Genomic DNA, 20,298 nt, shown 5'->3' with positions numbered 1-20,298 from the left:
GATGGAAAACTACTCAAGTGTACTCCCTCCGTAAACTAATATAAGAGCATTTAGAATACTAAAGTAGTGATCTAAACACTTTTATATTAGTTTACAGAGGGAGTACTTTAGCAGGCAAAATAAAAAATAAGAATCGCACGTGGAATGGATCACGTCGAAAGCAAAGGCAGCAACTCAAAACGAATAAGAAAAGAAAAAAAAAAGGAAAGAAAGGAGTGAACGCCGCCCAGCCGACGCGTCCTTTTCGGTGCTCTCTCTGCTTCACCTTCACGCACGCACGCTTCCCCAATCCCATCCAGCAAGCAAGCAGCAGCGAGGGGTCTCCCCGCCGTCTTCCCCGTCGCCGTCCGTCACCGTCGTCGTCGCCGCGGCCCAGCCCTCCGGTCGGCGCTGGTACGCTCCCCCGCCTCTCTCCCCGTTAACTTGCCCCCTCCCTCCTCGCCTCTCCTCCTCAGGGGCCCAGGCCGGGCCGAATTCCTCGCCCGCTCGTTCCCCTCCAGCCTAGTAGCCCCAGCAGCCCCCTTCGCCGGCGCCGGGGACTCGGCCCCTGCCCCTGCTCTGGCGGGGGAGGGGTCCCGGCCGATTTGGCCCGGCGGTAGCTAGAGCCGATCGATCGATGCACCACCCACGGAGCCCCTGACGCTCCACTGTGGCTGCGATCCGTTCCATGGCCCGCACATCACGCATCACTCGCGCCAGCCCTTCTGCTCATGCTTGCTTGCTTGGCTGCCCGGCCCGGCGAATCCGTCAGTCAGTCGGCGCACTGCAAGTCTGCAACCGCCTAAGCCGACGCTCTGTCTGCTCTGCTCTGCTGTTATTTCACTGGGATGGATCTAGATTCCAGTCCAGTCCAGTCCGTTGCTGCTCTTGTTGTCACACCGCGCGCTCCTATCCTAGCGTGTACTAGCCAGAGCGCACTGCCGCCCAGTAACATTTTTTGCATAGTGCGTTGATCCAGGTTGCTGACGCGTAGGCGAAATCCGTGCGAGTTCTGCAGATCGTCGCCGGCAGACAATGTGGGGCGAGAGGGCTCATCACAGGCATAGGCACCATCACGACCACGTTCCGTCCGGGGGTTCCAAGGACCGGCAGCCCAAGTTCATAGCAGACAACTACAGCTCGGTAGATGAGGTGAGTGTCCTCTCTCCTTTTCTCATGCATATCAAGTGTTAGACAGATTTCTCTGCTACTCCTGTTTGCTCTGAATCCTGCTGCTGCTTGTTGAGCATAATTTTTTACTGCAGAAAAAAATAAATAAGACAGAGGCCATCACCTGGCTTATTACTCTAGTATTTGCTTAGTTATTAAAACCTTAGGACATTGCACAAACCTGTTATTCAATGTTTTAAACTGTTTCTCCGACGTTGAGAAATAAGACAGAGACAATCTGCAGGATAAACGTTGAGAAATGCCATATCCTGGCAGGGAATAAACTGTTTTCCCCATATGCCACATGCCCAAATCTGCATAACATAAACTGTTTCTCCGAGCCACAGATTTCCCTTCTGTATTGTTGCTCACAGTAAACATTGTTGAAGTGCTTTCAGCTACCTCAATTCCTTTTAAAAATAAGTAATCATATCGTTTGCATTCTCTACCACGATGTAATTTGCTACTATTCCGATATATATGAAGGTCATTGCTGCATTGAGAGAAGCTGGGCTTGAATCATCAAATCTAATTCTTGGCATCGACTTCACCAAAAGCAATGAATGGTCAGGTAATGTTACTTCTGTATCACTGTCACATCAGATCTGCTGTTTTACCCATCAAGATCCCTGTCGTTTAAGTGAATAAGTATTCTTCTGAATTTCTGTAGGTAGGCATTCCTTTGGAAGAAAATCTCTGCATGCCATTAGTGGCACTCCAAATCCATATGAGCAAGCCATCTCTATAATTGGGCGAACACTATCACCTTTTGATGATGATAACTTGATACCATGCTTTGGATTTGGTGATGGTAAGTATTCGCTTCACTGTTTTTAACTTTCCCATTTTAACTTTGCTCGAGGGAAATCATGTACTTCTTTTATGACTTGATAAAATGTGATTCAACCTGTAGCTTCTACGCATGATCATTCTGTCTTCAGCTTTTACCAAGAAAACCGTCCTTGCCGTGGTTTTGAGGAGGTTCTTGACAGATACAGACAAATTGTTCCACATTTGAACCTTTCAGGTAAATAAGGCTTATTCCCTCTTTTCCTTCAACAGAGATTCTGGGATTGTAAAACCATAACAAATATGAGTTTTTATCTGCCTCGGTAACTTTGACAGTGGAGACAGTCTTTTTCTAATCAACAAACTGTTTTTAGGATGACTTATGTTTTAAAGTAACCATATAGTGCTATGCTTTGTTTCCTTGCTTACTTATTTGATGACGTGCACGCCAGGCCTCCCCACCCCTCTCTGCAGTGATGGATAGCTAGCTCTACAGTTTTTTGTTTTCTGGTTCTGTTTTCTGTCTCGTTACCAGTTCCTTTCGGCTAGCTTAGGTAGTTTTTGTTTTGTTTTCACTGGGCCGCTTGTACAGTTTGCGTCATCTTGACATTCCCTGCTAATGTAAAAAATGACATGAATTTTGGTGTTTGTTCGAGAAAACAACTTATTTGATGATGTCCTGAGATTACTGTACGATAGCACATAGTAACAAATAGCCCTGTCGGTGCTCAACTATTCGGTGCATCTGTAAGTTTTTTACATCACTTGTTGATAAGATTTGCATCATTGTGATTGTTGCATCATGATTACATACATTATGTAATCTGTGAACATGGTGCGATAGCTATTTGACTAAGACAAAGGTGTTCGCAGTATAACTCATGTATTGTGTTTCGACTGAATAATAATGTGTCTATGATGCCGTCTCTGTTTGGGGGCAGCTGAATAGTTCACCAGCAATATTCAAATCTTCTGTTTGTTGCCTCATAATTTTGTTGAACTGTTCACTGTAGGACCAACTTCTTTTGCACCTCTTATCTACGCGGCGATGTCAGTTGTCGAAAGCAGTAACTGCCAATACCATGTCCTCGTCATCATAGCTGATGGACAGGTAATGTGTTTATCGTAGTAGTACAATTTTTTTATGAAACTGCAGCCATTCAGCGTGAGCCTCACTTTAGCAAAAGTTGTAGGTGACCACCTCAACTTCAGGTGGAAGATTAAGTCCACAAGAACAGGCAACTATACAAGCGATTGTTGATGCTAGGTAAATGCAGTTCATATATCGTTATTCAACTTGGTGTTGTATTATTACTAAAGCCTTTTTTGTTCGCTAGCTTCTATCCTCTTTCAATTGTGATGGTGGGGGTGGGCGATGGGCCATGGGATGCAATGCAGCATTTTGATGACTGTATTCCTGACAGAGCCTTCGACAATTTCCAGGTGTTTTAACAGTACTATTATGTTGCTTCAGTTCCAAATTTCTTCAGTGCCAAGAACAATGATTCTAACTGTGTGTCTTGGAGTTAATGATGCAAGGAGGCTGATGATTCCAATAAAAAGAAAATATCATACTGCATTGAGATTAATTTACTTTGTTCTTGGACTTGGAAGAATTTCTGATTTGCATTGCATTTATTTGTCTGTTGCTGTACTTATAACCTTGTTGATAAATTACTGCAGTTCGTGAACTTCACTGGTATCATGTCATCAAGCAAGGATATGTCAAAGAAGGAGGCCGCATTTGCGCTTGCAGCGCTGATGGAAATACCCACCCAATACAAAGCGACTCAAGGCCTCCGACCTCCAGAGTACTTGCTCTTCTTCATTCCTTGAGGCCCTGCATTAGTTATTCTTCGCATCCTTATGAAAGCGTTCATTTTCTGATCTTGTACTTAACACCTTAGCCTAACTAATCTATCAGGAGGCACGCACAAAACGCCAACCCTCCGAGGATCCTTCCCCCTCCCAGCAAAGTTCTTGAACGTGACAATATTGTCGCAGCTTCTCATACTCCAGCCGCAACCTCGCAGTCAACCGACGTTGGCTACACCGTTTCGGATGAAAAGGTTGGTGCACCTTGAGGCCAGTAACTCCGCCTCATATTCTCTTTACAGTTATGACCTTAACTCTTTTTTTTAACATGAAAGGTATGTCCCATCTGCTTAACGAATCCAAAGGACATGGCTTTCCAATGCGGCCATCTGGTGAGTCTCTAGCACCAAACTAACTCAACCTCTGAACATATAATGAAGCAGTTCACTGGAAAAATTGGATGCAATGAAGTACTAGCTCCTTTGTTGGATGAGTACTCTGATCTAACCCTCCTCCTGTCTCCTTTTATGTCTGTCGCAAGACATGCAAGGAATGCAGGCCGACGCTATCGACGTGCCCCTTGTGCCGCGCGCCAATCACTGTCCGTGTAAGGCTCTTTTCATAAAGATGATGCAGACTTCTGGAAGTGAAGAATCAGCCATTCATGCAATATGTTATCGGCAGTAATCAAGGAGCAAGAAGTTGGGCGGGCAAGGAGATATGTACATGTTCATAAAGCTTTACTGTATAACATGTCCAGCGCCAACTGTTTCGGCTGTCTGAGTCTGATGAATAATTTCCATCACCTCTTGTGCAGTTTATTCCTGTCATCTTGTAAAAAAAGTAGCAGCAGTAGTCGTAGTTGAAAATCGTGTTTTCCTGTAAAACCTAAATGAATCAATACTTCCTCCGTTTTTATTTAGTTTGCGTATTAGCTTTAGTCAAAGTCAAGCTTTGTAAACTTTGACCAATTTTATAAACAAAAATATTAACATATACGAAAACAAATCAACATCATTAGATTTATTATTGAATGTACTTTCACATAGTATACATTTGTTATGCTAAATGTTTATATTATTTTTTATAAACTTGGTCAAACTTTACGAAGTTTGACTTCAGTCAACTCTAATATACGAAGTAAATAAAAACGGAGGAAGTACTAGAAATAATTGTGGTTCAATATAATTTGCATCTTCATATCACCATCCTGATAGATTGGAGCGGATTTGGAGGTGTGGGGGTGTCTTTGGAGCGAATTTTTCTTTTTTACTCCAGCTAGCCATGGGCAAGTGTATTTAGGGATCGAGAGGGGCTGGAGTAAAAATTATCCTCCTCTAAAGCTTTTGAGGATCCGTTAGGTGCTGGTTAGAGGAGGAAAAGCGAATTTATCCTCTAACGCTTGTAGGATGATCGTACGGTTAACACCATGGACGTGAGAGCCTACAGCAAAGACCATGAAGAGTCGTTGCGTGAATGCGGAGAGAGTGGCAGTGCGTAAAGGAGTTGCAACGATCAAATATAGGGTTGAAGGAAGCACCGCTAGAATTACGGTGAGCAGAGACAAAGCCATGTGCCATGCCCTCCTCGAGTCGAAAGGGAGAGTTCAAACTTCCAAATTGTTTGTAATCCACGCTCAGCCGATCCACAAGCTAGAGGACTCGGTTTTCCGCTAATTAACGGTGCAAATTTTTTTTTAACACAGAACAGATGCAAGCGCTCATATATACGCGCATACACTCTTCTTTATGAATGCACATACGCACACCCTAGCACCTCCGAAAGACTGAGCCGACGTATCATCTTTAGATTTTACAAAGTCATTATAGGCGGCTCGTAGTCGATGGAAATGTATCTTCCCACTGAACGCGCATTGCCGGTAATCCTGGAATAAATCCAGAATAAATACAATCACCTGGATTTGGACCCTGGTGGGCTGGAGATACCACTGTCCTCCTAACTATCCAATCATAGGTTGGTTCGCACCGAGCAATTCTTTTACGTATGCTTAATCAATGGATGGGCAAACCTTTAACCTTCGTTAGGAAAAATAAAACAGGCAGGAGCACTTTAGAAATGTTGAGCGCCCTCGGTGTTTGATAAATCTCGGTCACCTAAAAAATGAAAGAAGTCCACGTAACCCTCTGAGGTTTCTTGAAACGGACAATTTACCCCCCGAAGTTTAAAACCGGGTAAATAACCCCCTGATCTTTCCCAAACCAGGTGAATCATCCCCTCACATCTACTAGACTTGTTTTTCAAGCGGTTTTGGTGACTGGGCAGATTGCAGGTGCCAGGTCGGCACGATTCCTGTCCTCCTCCGATCCTTCTGCCATTGCATGTCGCGCCCAAACCACTCGTCGACCTCATGGTAGCACCAACAAGCAGCCCTTCTGCTCATGTGACGTCCACCATTTTAGAGCTAATCACGATTAGAATAGTCATGTCTAGCTTGTACATGGTGGCACATACTTGATGTGTGTACGTGTGTGCTTGTCCAGGAGAGAATCGATTCAACAGCAGTATGTATGTACGTGTGTATTGTCTCCGGCGGAGCTTGAGTTCACGTGCCATCGGGACCTCGTGCCTACCTCCTCAAGTGCACGCGGCTCACCAGCTCCTCGTGCTTCCGGCGCTCGTGTCCTGCTCGTCACCGTCGTAGACGACCTCCACTGTCCGCCTCGGAGAGCATGAGTATGACTGTCACGTGGGAAGCAGCAGGAGCGCTATGGCGCAGACAGCCATAAGGATCTCTCAAACCTTGGGCGCATGCACTAGGCAGGAGAGCAGGTTCAAGGACGTTGGCCTGCCTGGTCGAGGGGTTGCCTTTCGATGCAAGACGCTGCTGGCTTCGTGCAGGCTGCACGACCTGGAGCTGGTAAGGCTCACCGCGCGCCAAGAAGATCACAAAGTTACAAGTGTGAGACTCGGCGAGCTACATGTCGATGTCCTGTGCCATGAGTGGTACCACACTGGTTCGTGCTCGGAGTAGTATGGTCGAGGCCAGGTGCATGTCGGGAACGAGGAGCACCTCACCACGTCATCAAAACCACCTACATAACCACTCTAACCAGGGTTAGGGGGTGATTAACATGGTTTGGAAAAGTTCAGGGGGTTAGTTACCCGGTTTTAGACTTCAAGGGGTAAATTGGCCGGTTCATGAAACCTCGGGGGGTTATGTGGACTTCTTTCACCTAAAAATCACGCAGTGGAGTATAACTAGCAAAGGATCTCCCGGACAAGTTTTATATCCAAAAACAAGGCAGCGACTGCAGTTTCGGTCATGTGGGGTGATTTGGTCCAACGGAAACAAATATGTTCATGAAGAGGGCGAAGTATCAGGTGAAAATGACTATTCAGTCAAAATCTGAAAATTTCTATCGTGAACTGTTGGATCAGGAGCGGACGTCATGGATCACAGGTGAGAGTCCTAACAATCCACTTAAACGCACATTAGCAGATAACCCCCCTCTATATTAATCTTGAGGTGAACAGGGCTCGACCCTTCGTGAGATCCTGAGATCTGTTTCTTCGATCGTCTTGAGCGCCGCCGGCGCGTAACCACTGCCCTCAGCCGGCCACGGCTGGCCCTCCGACCGTCGGGATGGGCCTTTCATCCATCGCAATTCTCCCTCTGCCAACCGCGCCTCGTGCCATGGCTGCCCTTCCATCGACAGTGATGGGGCCTTCGTCGGCTGCGTGTCGCCCTCCATTGGACTTGGCTCACCCTCTTGTAGCCGGGACTCATCCTTAGGAGTACTTGTCACCGCTGCCCCTCACAATTTTGAACCCCGACGTGCCGCTGCCTCTTCATAGTCATATACAGGTAATCCAGTACATCAAATGGACAAGCATCGTAATTCACTAGATGCTTACCTAGAATGACGAGTAGGATACACTGATAAGACAATGTTTTTGTACGCAAATTGGTTGTCACTATCTTCAGCATCATGAGAAAGCTTTGGCTGCTACAAAAGACATACATTATTTTCACCGTTTTTGTCAAGCATAGAAATTCTTTTTTAGAAAAAAGATCACAAGCTACGCAATAGAAAGTCATAGGTCAACCAGTGTACAGAGCATGTATATTTACTATACGGAACATGGATATTTGGCGATTGTTGTTGTTCCTCGATTGATAAGAACTAATCATGCGATGTTGCATTATAGATGGAGCATGAACCTGAGCATGTCAACAATGGAGGGACCCATGATATGGAAATTCTGCCTCCTCCGATCAATTTGGAAACTTTGGTACATGAAAAAAGAGAGCTACAAGTGGCCTATTTTATGTGAGTACCATTATCACCATAATTTCACTCAAATCTCTCTAATAATCATTGACTTATATGACTACTGGGTGTTTGTAGGTATGGCATTCGAGACTATGGAAGATGTCGAGAAGTTTTACAAGGCATATGCACACAACGTTGGGTTTTCAATCAGAATTGAACAAAAAAGGGTTGTAGATAATGTGGCGGTCTGAGGCGATTTCTTTGTGGCAAAGTTGGTTTCCGAACAAATGAGGAGGAACACAAGGACTTGAAGGGAGAGAAGCGAAGAAAACATGCAAGAAAGTTAACTAGATGTGCTTGTGAGGCCATGCATGATAACTGTCAAGCATATGCAAGATGGCAAATATTGTCTTTGGATACTTTCTTTTGTTTACCTTTAGAGAAATTCAATTTTCCCTTCTAGAGAGACACAAATAGTTATTTATCTTGTGAAAGATTTGTAAGTTTTCACTGGTTTATGCACAATGTCTGCACTGAATTGTATCTTTTGTAATATGATCAGTATTTTTTCTTGTTGTTGTTAAGGTTGAGCACATAAGAATATCCTCGGATTTTGGTTCATCTCAGTATGTACTTGGGATTTTGGTTCATATCCAATGCGTATGTTGGTGCAGAACAACAACTTCATGTGTTGGATAAATTTTAAGAATGAATATTATAGTTCTTCTGGGAGCTGTACTGCTGTTACTTCTAGATGTGAATATCATAGTTCTTCTGAGAGATGTCTAGTTACTCTTCTGAGAGGAATAACTTGAAGTTGTTGCCAATTTTGTAGCCTGGGTATGCCTTGAATAACGTCTTTGTTAGATGAAGCTTGTTCCACAACTAGCACAACAATGCTAGCTGCTAGTAGGTCCTTTGCAGACTGAAATCCACCCGAACAAATCTTTCAATTATTATATATTGAATGACTGAGAAACCTGACTTTTTTTCTTCCCATTTCAATTATCTTAAACTGAATTCATATTAAGGGCCAGTATGAATGGATTGCCCAAGATAACTCACATTGAGTGACTAGAAAAGGGCTGGAGCAGAACTTCGCTTTTCTGTTTGGTCAATCACTGATTTAAAATAGCCCAGCTCAGGAAATTTATTCAACTAAATTCATACATCCAAAGATTACAGATTGCATGCCAATGCAACTTCAGAATTTGGACTACATAAGCAAGCTTACAGGCTTCACCAAAAAATACAACATTCAGATACAACTTCTGAACTAATACTAAGAAGCAAGCATTGGGCTGTAGAATCAGACAACAGGACATAATAAGTTTTGGGTCTATGTCACCGCCGCTTGAGGGCATCACGACGGCCATCATGCCACCGTTGTGCAGGGAAGCCTCGCGGCGACCGGGTCGCCGTAGCATGAGGGGCAGCTGCGCGGCCGTAGCATCACCCAAGGCATCGAGCACCGTCATGTGTGGGCGGAGCTCCGGCGGCCGAGTCACCTGTGTGTGAGGCAGCGCCCTGACCACTAGTCGCCGTCGCCCGAAGCGTCGACGCACCGTCGCAGATGCGGGAGGGTTAGCCACCCGGCCATCGAGCCGCCCTCACCTGGAGAGAGCGCCGCGCTGTCGAGTCGCCATGGTGCGGGCGTGCGGCTAGGTTATGAAGGCGGTCAATTTTCTCATACGGGGTAGCCAAATCCTGGAGTAGTTGAATAGAGAGAGGGGGTTATCTGCTAATATGCGTTTAAGTGGATTGTTAGGACTCCCACCTGTGATCCATGACGTCCGCTCCTGATCCAACAGTTCACGATAGAAATTTCTAGATTTTCACCGAATAGTCATTTTCACCTGATACTTTGCCCATGAAGAGAGCTAATTGATGAGCTCATCTCAGCTCTGGATTTCCGACTCCAGGGAGTCCGAAGGACCAGTTTATAGGAGAAAGGTGGAAACCTGCAGAGCAGGGATGGACGCAAATTAATGTTGACGGAGCCATCTCAGTAGACCATGGAGTTACTCATTGCTGGGACGGGTGCAATTGCTAGGGACGCACCAGGAGTTCAAGCTACAACATGTGGAGAGAAGTAAATGTCGCTGCCCATATGTGAGTGCAATGGCAGCGTGTAAGGTACAGTAGATGCTAGCTTGTTTGGTTTCGATGTTATCCCTGAATTTCTGTTTGACGTTGTACAGTCAGATGCAAATCCGCCAAACACTTGAATAAATTACCTTGATGGCGGGTACCAAAAAAGAATATAACTAGTCCTGAAATCGCACCATATGATGCATACAAATTCGGTGAAAAATATATCTGACAGAAAAAAAAACTTGGGTGAAATATAGTATAGGCGCAGGCGAGTACTAGACGCAGGTGCGCCGGCCTAAAGTTGGGCCGGTCGCACCTTGAACGTCCGATACGCTGCATCATAGCCGTCTGATCAGGGGATCCCTTCTTCCTCAACTCCCTCTTTTCCTGGCTTTGTCCCCAAATCATGCGAGCGCGTGCAGGACGAAAATGAGACGGCGTCGCTCGTTGGATCGCCGCCACTCACAATGGCGAGGCCGCACGTCGTCTCCCGCAACGGTGCTCGCCAAGGAACCTCCCCTGCTCTCAATTTATGTTGCAGATCCCGTTGTCGACTGTTGCAACTTCCCCCTCGACCAATGGCAACTCCTGCCGTCGATGCTCTATGGTTGTAGCACTTCGGTGCGTCTCCCCCGCCCTCGCGGTCTGCATGAGTTTTCATGAACAACGGCCAACAGTCACACCATGAAACGGATGTAACAAAAGAACATGTTGGTCGTAGCAAAAAGCAACGGCGGTTGCAACAAAAACACTGTCGGAGTCGCAGCTCATCATGAATGGACATAGCAAATAAAATTGCCAGTCATAGCAAAAATTGACGACAATTGCAGCAAAATCATCATCGTCGCCGTGAATGGCTGTAGCAAAATAATTCACCGGATGTAGCAAAAATCCACGACGGTTGCAACAAAAGAAAATCATCACCACCGTAGCGTGGCCGCAACTCGGCCATGGATGAATGTAGCAAAAAATTCCCGCCGGTTGTAGAAAAATCCGACGGCATTGGCAGGAAAAAATCGTCGTTTCCGTTTGGTTGCAGTTCACTGCCAGAGTAGCAAAACATAAAACAGCGACGAAACCAATAGTCGTTGGTTCCGGCAAAAAAGGTTTATCGGTTGTAGCATCCCTCATAACCGGATGTAGCGTCTCATGCGGCGGTTGCAGCAATCAATAAAAAAAAGGTGAGGCTTTGTAGAGGCACATCCATGGTGACCGATGTCCCCAGTGCGTCAAGGCCACCACAAAGATGACTCAAAAAAAGATGCCGCCCCCCGTGGCAGCGGTACAGGTGCGTCGTCTCCAGCACCGGCGTACATCCTTGGTCGTCTTGGACGGAATCAGGCTGGCGCGTGCTCAGGAGGAGAAGGCGATGGCGTGGGAGGGAAGACGACCGATGGAAGTGTGGTGGAGGTTCACGTGCGAAGCGATTGGGTTTGACCCCTTTCGGAACGCACGCACGGCCGTGTGATCCTGTGGGATTCAACGCCGGACCGCCTGTCGGCTATAAACGTTTCCCGTATGCAGGCGCAAGTATTTAGGGAAAATGCTCACATTCTAAAAAGTGACGTGAGATGTTGGCTTGGGAGCGTGACCGAGACTTGAGGAATTTCCGGACGACCGATAAAACAAAACGAGTATATACTATAGTAATAAAAAATAAAAAATAAAGAAAAAGGAAAGAAGTGAAGGTCGCCGCCGCCGTCGCCGCCGCTGTGCTGGCTGCGCAACGCGGATCGAAATAGCCGCCCGCCCGCACCCACGGGAAACTGCCGCTCGTTTGGCGTCTCTAGCCATCAAACAGCAACCCAAGCCCAAAGCCGGGGCCTCCGCCTCCGCGCGCCGTCGTCTCTTCCTTCCTTCCCCGCTCGCCGTCGCCGTCGCCGCAGCGGTACGTACGTACGCACGCACGCACGCACGCCGCCGCTCCCCGTCCCTTCGCCGGCGGCGGCGGGGGATCGGCCCCCGCTCTGGTGGTGGTGGGCGCGATCAGGGGTTCCGCTCCGCCCGATCTGGCCTGACGGCAGCGAGCGCCGATTGATTGATTGATTGATTGATACATCGATGCCGTGCCTGCCGTCCCTCATCTGACCCTTACTAGTTACTAGTACTAGTTCTGTACATGCTCTGTTTGTGTTCGGTCTTATTTTATCACTGTATTTTATCTATCGGGAGAGATCTGGATCCCACACCGCCCCCGTCGCTGTCCTTGTTAGAGCAAGCTAGAGCAAGCTGCCACTGCCACCCACCAAATCTCTCGCAAACCTGCAGAAATCATCTCTTCCACACATTTTTATTTTCTGCATGCATGCTGCGTTCATCCCAGGGTCGCTGACGCTTATGCGAAATTCATCTTGTGCTTCTGCAGATCGTCGACGACAATGTGGGGCTGGGGCAAACAGGAAAAGGCTCGTGACACCCGGTAAATTCCCCGGAAACCGAGAGAAATCGTTCTTCACAACCATTTATTTTTGTTTTTGCATAGCGCCGCGTCGATCCAGGGTTGCTGACGCGTAGGTGAAATCCCCGTGTGGTTCTGCAGATCGTCGTCGACAATGTGGGGCTGGGGCGAAGAGGAAGAGGAAGAGGAAGAGGCTCATGACGAGCATGCCACCCGGTAAATTTCTCGGAAACCGCGAGAAATCATTTTTCCCAACAATGTTTTTTTTTGGCATAGTGCGTTCACCCAGGGCCGCTGACGCGTAGGCGAAATTCCTGTTGTTCTGCAGGTCGTCGCCAACGATGTGGGATGAAGAGGAGGAGACTGATGACGAGCATGACACCCGGTAAATTTCTAGGAAACCGAGAGAAATCATTTTTATTTCTTGCACATTGCGTTGATCCACGGTTGCTGACGCTCACGCGGAATTCGTGTGGTTCTGCAGATCGCCGCCGACATCGTGGGACGAAAATACTGATGACGAGGACGTTCCTTCCGAGAGTTCCGAGGACGTTCCTTCTGGGAGTTCCGACGACGTTCCTTCCGGGAGCTCCGAGGAAGGGGAGCCCATGTACAATTACAGCACGGTGGATGAGGTGAGTCACAAGCAGACATTGTCCCAGTATGGTCACTCTGTTTCCTCATGCCTATCAAGTGTAGATACATTCCTCTGCTACTTATGTGTACACTCTTTGCTCTGAATCCTACCGCTGTTTGTTGAGCATAAGTTACTTCAGCGAAAAGTCAGACACAGGCGGTCACCCAGCTTATTCTAGTGTCCGCTTGGTTAAAACCTCAGCGTGTTGCTCAAATTCTGCGTCCCTGTTATTCAATCTTCGACGCGGTCTTCTTGATAAACGTTGCGAAATGTCATATCCTGGCAGGGTATAAAATGTTTTAACCTGTATGCTACATGCCCTAATCTGCATAACGTTAACTGTTTCTCCGAGCCACACATTTACCTTCTGTTTAAAATATTTTCAGCTACTTTATCTCCATTTTAAAATTATAAGTAAATAAAATCGTATCCACGTCATGTTGTCGTGCGCTTGCATTCTCTAGACATTTGGTACTAATTTGGATATATGAAGGTCATTACTGCACTGAGAGAAGCTGGGCTTGAATCATCAAATCTGATTTTTGGCATTGACTTCACCAAAAGCAACGATTGGTCAGGTAATGTTACTTCTGTATCACTGTCACTGTCAGATCTGCCGTTTTACCCAACAGGGTCCCTGTCGTTTAACTGACCTGCTGGATTTCTGTAGGTAAGCATTCCTTCGGAGGAGAATCTCTGCATGCCATTAGCCGCACCCCAAATCCATATGAGCAAGCCATTTCTATTATTGGGCGAACACTATCACCTTTTGATGATGATAACTTGATACCATGCTTTGGATTTGGTGATGGTAAGTATTCGCTCACTGTGTTTTCCTTTTCTATTTTAACTTTCTTTCAAGGAAATTTTGTACTTCTTCTGTGACTTGATGAAATGTAATTCAAACCTGTAGTTTCTACATGTGATCATTCCGTCTTCAGCTTTTACGAAGATTACCGTCCTTGTTGTGGTTTTGAGGAGGTTCTTGACAGATACAAACAAATGATTCCATATTTGGAGCTTTCAGGTAATGAAGGCTTATTCCCCTTTTTTCATTCAGTAGAAATTCTGGGATTGTAAAACCATAACAAATCTGAGTTTTATCTGTCTCAGTAACTTTGACACTGGAGACAGTCTTTTTCTAATCGATGAACTGTTTTTACGACAAGTTATGTTTTTAGGTAGCCATATAGTGCTGTGCTCTGTTTCCTTGCTTCAACTTATTTGATGACGTGCACGCCAGACCTGCTGACCCCTCCCTGCATTGATGGATAGCTAGCCGTACAGTTTTCTGTTTTTTGTTTCATTTATTCCAGGCCTCCTTTTGTTTAATTTTGTTGGCTTTTCCTTGCTTTGTGTTCATTTGGTCGCCTGTACAGGTTGCGTCATCTTATACTTCCTCCTAATACAAAATAACACCATTCTGTTGCTTATTTGAGAAAAAAAAACTTATTTGATAATGTTCCCAGATTACCCTAGGATAGCACACTGCAAATAGTTCTATGTAGTGCATCTTTAAGTTTCTGACATCACTTGTTGATAAGGTTTATATCCTTGCGATTGTTGCATCATGATTACACACATTATTTTGACAAAGACAAAAGGTATTTGCAGTATAACTCATGTATTGTGTTTTGACTGAATAATTTTGTATCTATGACCCCGTCTCTGTTTAGGGGCAGCTGAATACTTCACCAGCAATACTTAAATCTTTTGTTTCATCCATAATTTGGTTGAGCTGGTCACTGTAGGACCAACTTCTTTTGCACCTCTTATCTACGCGGCGATTTCAGTTGTTGAAAACAGTAACTACCAACATCATGTCCTCGTCATCATAGCTGATGGGCAGGTAATGTGTTCATTGTAGCAGTAAATTCTTCAATGGAACTTCATCCCTTTTGCGTGAGTCTCACTTGAGCAAAAGTTGCAGGCAACCACCTCAAATTCTTACAGCATCGTAAGTCCACAAGAAGAGGCAACTATACAAGCACTTATTGATGCTAGGTAAATGCAGTTCATCTATTGTTATTCGACTTGGTGTTGTTGTATTACTAACTAAAGCCTTTTTGTTTGCTAGCTTCTATCCTCTTTCAATTGTGATGGTGGGAGTGGGCGATGGACCATGGGATGAAATGCAGCCTGCTGATGAATGTATTCCTAGCAGGGCTTTTTACAATTTCCAGGTGATTTAACAATACTATTATGTTGCTTCAGTTCCAATTTTTTTTGTTGTGCCCCACACAGAAAACAGTGCTGCCTTCAATGCTAATGATTCTAGCTGTGTTTCTTGGACTTGATGATGTGGGAAGGCTGATGATTCCAATAAGAAATAAAATAACACATTTTGTTGAGATTAATTTACTTTGTGCCGTTGCCTTCTGATTAGAAGAATTTCAGATTTGTGTTGCATTCATATATCTATTGATGCAGTTATAACCTTGTTGATAAACTACTGCAGTTTGTGAACTTTACTGACATCATGTCAACAAGCAAGGATATGGAGAAGAAGGAGGCTGCATTTGCCTTTGCAGCTCTGATGGAAATACCCACTCAATACAAAGCGGCCCAAGGCCTCCTACCTCCAGAGTACTCGCTCTTCTTCATTCTTGGCGTCCCTGCATTAGTTATCCTTGGCATCCTTGTCATATTCTCATTTGCCGGCGTCATACTTATTGTCTTATCCTAAACTCTCTCAGGTGGCACGAAGAAATGGCTGACCCTTGGATGATCCTTCCGCCACCAATTGAAGTCCTTGAACGTGATGATGCTGTTGCAGCTACCTATGCTCCAGCCGCAATCTTCCAGTTAACCGACGTTGGCAATGACGCTTTGGATGAACAGGTTGGTACCTTCAGGCTAGTAGTAAGTCCGCACCATATTCATTTTTTTTTTACAGTCATGGCCTCTTATTAGACTCTGTTTTTGTAAAACTTGTAGGTATGCCCCATCTGCTTAAGGAATCCGAAGGACATGGCTTTCCAGTGCGGTCATCTGGTAAGCCTCTCTAGCGCCGGACAAACTCGACTTGTGAACTTACAATGAAACCCCGACTTTACTATGAACAAACACGGCTAAATTCAGATACAATGAAGTAGTAGCTCTTTTCTTGGATGAGTGCCTGATCTAACCTCCTTTGCCCTTCTTTTTCTGTCCGAAGACATGCAGGGAATGCGGCCCGACATTATCGACCTGCCCCGTGTGCCGTGTCCCGATCACGCATGAGGCTCTTCTCGTAAGGAGGGCGCGGCCTTCTGAAGCGGAGGATCCGCCGTTCCATCCAATTTGGTATCAGGAGTAATTAAGGAGCAAGAGGTTGGAAAGACAATCCGGTCAAAAAAAAGGTTGAAAAGACAAAGATACATGAATAGAACTTTACTTTATATATGTCCGGAACCAACTATGTTTCAGACTTCCAGTGACCTGTTGATTGCACCGTTTATTACTGTCATCATGTACAAAGTTGCAGTGGTAGTTAACTGTGTTTTTTTCTGGTAAAACCTGAATGGAATACCAGCAATTGTGTTACAGTATGATCTGCATGACTCTTATCTTCATACCGCCGACCTGATACTTCCACCATTAAGGATGCAAAGCGGGCAACCCGCGAAGCATTCTCGTGTGTTTGCACAAAGTCAACCTAGTGTAATCCCTCCCTTGGCATTAGCATAAGGTTGACTTTCAGCAATACAACATGTAGCATACTATTGTTTCTTAGGAAAAATCATGGAAGACGAACGGACTGGTAATACAACAAACTACCGAAAGGCTAAAATTTGACATCGGAATTTTAGGCATGTCAAATCGAACATTTTTCATGGCAATTTATATTGACGCAAAGATGGCAAATTTAGTTTGAAGCACGGTAATTTTTGACAAAAATATGAACTAAGGCAGATTTGTCATGCTCAACTAAACTTGTCATCCTCGACGAACACAACTTGCCATGAAAAACGTTTGTTTTACCATGCCTAAAAATCCGACTTTCACTGGATATACAGGTCCAAAAAATATGGGTTGCAGAACTAGGGTTGTCAATTCACTAAAGACTATTATTGACACATAGTCAGTGCAGCGAGTTGAAATACTTTGTGCGCTGACAGGGGCTTCATATTCATTGTCCGATTCGGCGAACCCAAAACCAAAATAGAGCCCTGTTCGTTGTGCTCTTGGTATCATCCTCGCGCGTCACTCCGCCCTCTGCCCCACAACGCACTGAGAGGAGCAACTCAACGTTCTTCCCTAGAAAGGAAGGAAGACTCCCAACCGTCTAGGGTTTCTCCGACAGCCATTTTCATTATTGTGCGAACGCTATCACCTTTTGATGATGATGATAACTTTGTTGAATGAAAAATGAGAGAAACAAATGATCGAACAGACACTTATTTCATCGATCTTTGAACTATATATACAAGATGAAGAGACACCTAGAAAAGGCGCCAGTTACAGTTTTGAGAGAGGGAAAGGATGCGTCTGTACGGACAAAGGCGTCTGTACGCGGCGTCGGTTCGGTGTTGGACACACCAGTTAGACCAATGACGGTTCACTAATTAGCACATATTAACTAGTAAACCCCATGTGGTAATTCTATTTCTAACACTCCCCCTTGTACAACACCGCTTCTTGAATAATCTATCATTCAAGACTTCTTGTATATACGATGTTCATCTTGAGAAATCTTGTGTATGATCTTGAAAGTCTCCCCCCAAAAACCCAGTGGGAAAAATATGAGGAGAATAGTGTTGATATGTTGCTAAAACTCCTTTAAACCCAGTGGGAAAAATAAGGAGAAAATGATGCAACATATAATGGTTATTGTCTCTTTTAACTCGATATATGAGAAACTCATAGAATTTAGAGAAAATAAATATGTTGTATATACTTTCCTAAAAAACCCGGTGGGGAAACAGAAAGTATGACATATGATCTCATGTTGATATTACCTCATTAAAAAACCTTTATGAGAACCTGTAAAGTAAACTCATGAAGGGAAAAAGAGTATAATATGATGCTTTGAACAAGAACAATTCAGGAAGATACTCCCCCTGATTCTTGCAAATTCCGAAGCCATCACATACCAATTCCATGAACATATTTCTGAAATGTAGAAGTTGGTAGAGACTTGGTGAACAAATCAGTCACATGATTTGACTTGCAAGATATGGAATATAGCAATATTGCTTATTACATAACTTGTTTGCATCCGGACAACACAAGCAACATTATCTTTGAGATAATGGTTGGTGGATGTAGCCATTGAGGTTTGTTTCCGAAGACTTTCATGGGATATTGGCTACCACACCTAACAGGAACACAAAGTTTGTCTACGATCTGACATAGTAGGGATCTGATCGATGCATCCACTGATATTGGTATCCATATTTCTCTGAAACTGAAAAACTAGGACACGATGTTTGATGCCTTGGAGATATTGAAAGATATTCTTGATCCCCAATCAATTATATGTGGTGGGTCCAATGGCACTAGGATATGAAACTTTATGTCCCAATATCGCACTCCCATCAACTCATGGTTTTGATGGATCTTTCTCTATATCTAGGGAATGAAGCCATACGAGTTGTGGATGCATAAGATTTGTCCACGGTGAATTTCTCCAATATATTTTGGATATAGACAACACGGTGTACCATATAGTGTATGAGTGAAGGTGCTCGAGGTTTCAACCTGATCCTTCAACTCAAATTCCGTCATTTAGATGATCACATGCTTAACATGCCTGTGTAATCATTAATGTAGGAGTAATCCTTGTGAATAAGGAACTCACTATGTCGGTTGTACCAAATGTTCCGACAATAATAAGCCATATGGTGACTTATTGATTTCACACAATGTATGTTGCGTTTTGCATTTCGATTCAGAAGTGAGATTCCATCGGGAACCATCTACCTGAATCTAGTGACCCACATGGATATGCAATCACTACATCTATCAACTGCAGAGATAGATGATTTTGTACTACCAATGATATAAGTTATCGAAAAGAGATTCCACCTCTGGAGAATAGTTGGGTATCTGCATGAACCCTTGTGCTACAATACTTGCTCTATGTTTCACCACCTCATTGTTCTTAATTCCATTTCCAGAAGAAAACTGGTGTAGGTATTGCTTATGAATACCTTCCCATTATTGAGCAAGAGTATTTCTACCTAGATTATACCCTTTGCTCGAGTCCAGTCCGAGTGTTGTTCATACTTTGCCATGGCCATGGTCTTTGGATCTAAATCATTTGAAAGGTTTTTGCAATCTAGTTGAGAAATGAATGTCGACGGTTGTAGACTTCCGGTTATATGTTTCTCCAGAATCTATATATCAATATATAGTTGATGAAAACATCATTACCCATGGACTGCTCACGATTTCCCAATGCGGTTGAGTCAGGTATTACGATGTCTCGGTCATTGTGTGCACTATGACCTGGGTTGGTGGAGGTTTCCCATCCACGAGGTGTATACCACCCATTAGGTGTCTATTAACGTGAAGTTGACTTGCATTTACTGATTCAGAGGCCTTGATATCCTTGCTTGCAAGAAGCTGAATCCTGGTGTACTATTGCCATACTTCTCCCCCTATTGCTTTGAGCGGGGAGTTGAGTGGTTTTAGTTGGTACCTCCACTCTTTCTGACGTATTTTTGCAGGATTGTAGGATTGCGTGACACATTTATAGTCAGTAAATGAATCTGGAAGGTTATTTGCAATGTGTTGCAAATCTTCTGAACGCATGGTTCAGATCTTTGAGTACGTGGATTTGAGGCAGAAATGTGTTGAACATTCCACTAATTTACTGGCATTCTTTATGGTACTTGAAATCTCCCCCTAATGTCTGGAAATGTTCCTCACTGAATCAGCATACTGGCCTTGAATAACTCCCCATGTGAGGGGCTTGAGGTATTGACAGTAATGGAGTTATTGCTCACATAGATCCCAACTATATGTTGAGGGGCCAATGATGTATGTCGGGTGGTGATATCGGTATGCAACCGAATTAATACAGATGGGAAATACTTGGTAGATTTCCACGTAACAAAGATAGAGGGGAATGATATTATGCAGTTTGGTCATGGGCGTGCAAGATTGCATGACTCCAACGTAAGGTTGGTAAGTTGAAATTTCAAAGTAAAGATCATGCAATGAGCTCAATTCTTTGGATGGGATTCTACCAAACA

The 20,298-nt window shown here is 44.6% G+C and overlaps 2 protein-coding genes across 6 annotated transcripts; both read left to right on the top strand.

Moving 5' to 3' along the window:
- The first annotated feature begins 233 nt into the window (after positions 1–233).
- On the top strand, positions 234–4,749 carry LOC119270577 (E3 ubiquitin-protein ligase RGLG3-like). 5 transcript variants are annotated; one of them, XM_037552591.1, is made up of 12 exons: positions 236–393; positions 998–1,131; positions 1,636–1,720; positions 1,820–1,960; positions 2,063–2,176; positions 2,952–3,049; positions 3,132–3,205; positions 3,276–3,381; positions 3,622–3,749; positions 3,863–4,007; positions 4,089–4,145; positions 4,295–4,749. In XM_037552591.1, exons 2-12 carry the CDS (start codon positions 1,015–1,017, stop codon positions 4,376–4,378), a joined length of 1,149 nt encoding a protein of 382 aa, XP_037408488.1. In that variant the 5' UTR covers positions 236–393; positions 998–1,014; the 3' UTR covers positions 4,379–4,749. The 5 variants fall into 5 exon arrangements, with proteins under 5 accessions (XP_037408490.1, XP_037408488.1, XP_037408486.1 ...); XM_037552589.1 differs by having other exon boundaries at positions 946–1,131; positions 4,295–4,693; XM_037552592.1 differs by having other exon boundaries at positions 238–392; positions 983–1,131.
- A 7,028-nt stretch (positions 4,750–11,777) lies between these two features.
- Positions 11,778–16,644, top strand: LOC119270576 (E3 ubiquitin-protein ligase RGLG3-like). Its single transcript, XM_037552588.1, has 15 exons — positions 11,778–11,970; positions 12,448–12,501; positions 12,622–12,696; positions 12,809–12,865; positions 12,965–13,115; positions 13,611–13,695; positions 13,788–13,928; positions 14,031–14,144; positions 14,869–14,966; positions 15,048–15,121; positions 15,195–15,300; positions 15,576–15,703; positions 15,814–15,958; positions 16,055–16,111; positions 16,275–16,644. Exons 2-15 carry the CDS (start codon positions 12,461–12,463, stop codon positions 16,413–16,415), a joined length of 1,413 nt encoding a protein of 470 aa, XP_037408485.1. The 5' UTR covers positions 11,778–11,970; positions 12,448–12,460; the 3' UTR covers positions 16,416–16,644.
- Positions 16,645–20,298: the final 3,654 nt, after the last annotated feature.

This window comes from Triticum dicoccoides, chromosome 3A (genome assembly GCF_002162155.2).
Source record: "Triticum dicoccoides isolate Atlit2015 ecotype Zavitan chromosome 3A, WEW_v2.0, whole genome shotgun sequence".
Lineage (NCBI taxonomy): Eukaryota > Viridiplantae > Streptophyta > Magnoliopsida > Poales > Poaceae > Triticum > Triticum dicoccoides.
This window is presented reverse-complemented; position numbering and strand designations above follow the sequence as displayed.

Excerpts from the sequence above, each read along its gene's own strand:
- LOC119270577 (XM_037552591.1), top strand. The coding sequence starts at position 1,015 with ATGTGGGGCGAGAGGGCTCATCACAGGCATAGGCACCATCACGACCAC. Across the intron at positions 3,382-3,621 it reads GAGCCTTCGACAATTTCCAG|TTCGTGAACTTCACTGGTAT; the intron begins GTGTTTTAACAG and ends AAATTACTGCAG. Across the intron at positions 4,008-4,088 it reads ACACCGTTTCGGATGAAAAG|GTATGTCCCATCTGCTTAAC; the intron begins GTTGGTGCACCT and ends TTAACATGAAAG.
- LOC119270576 (XM_037552588.1), top strand. The coding sequence starts at position 12,461 with ATGTGGGGCTGGGGCAAACAGGAAAAGGCTCGTGACACCCG. Across the intron at positions 14,145-14,868 it reads TCCATATTTGGAGCTTTCAG|GACCAACTTCTTTTGCACCT; the intron begins GTAATGAAGGCT and ends TGGTCACTGTAG. Across the intron at positions 16,112-16,274 it reads CTTTCCAGTGCGGTCATCTG|ACATGCAGGGAATGCGGCCC; the intron begins GTAAGCCTCTCT and ends TTCTGTCCGAAG.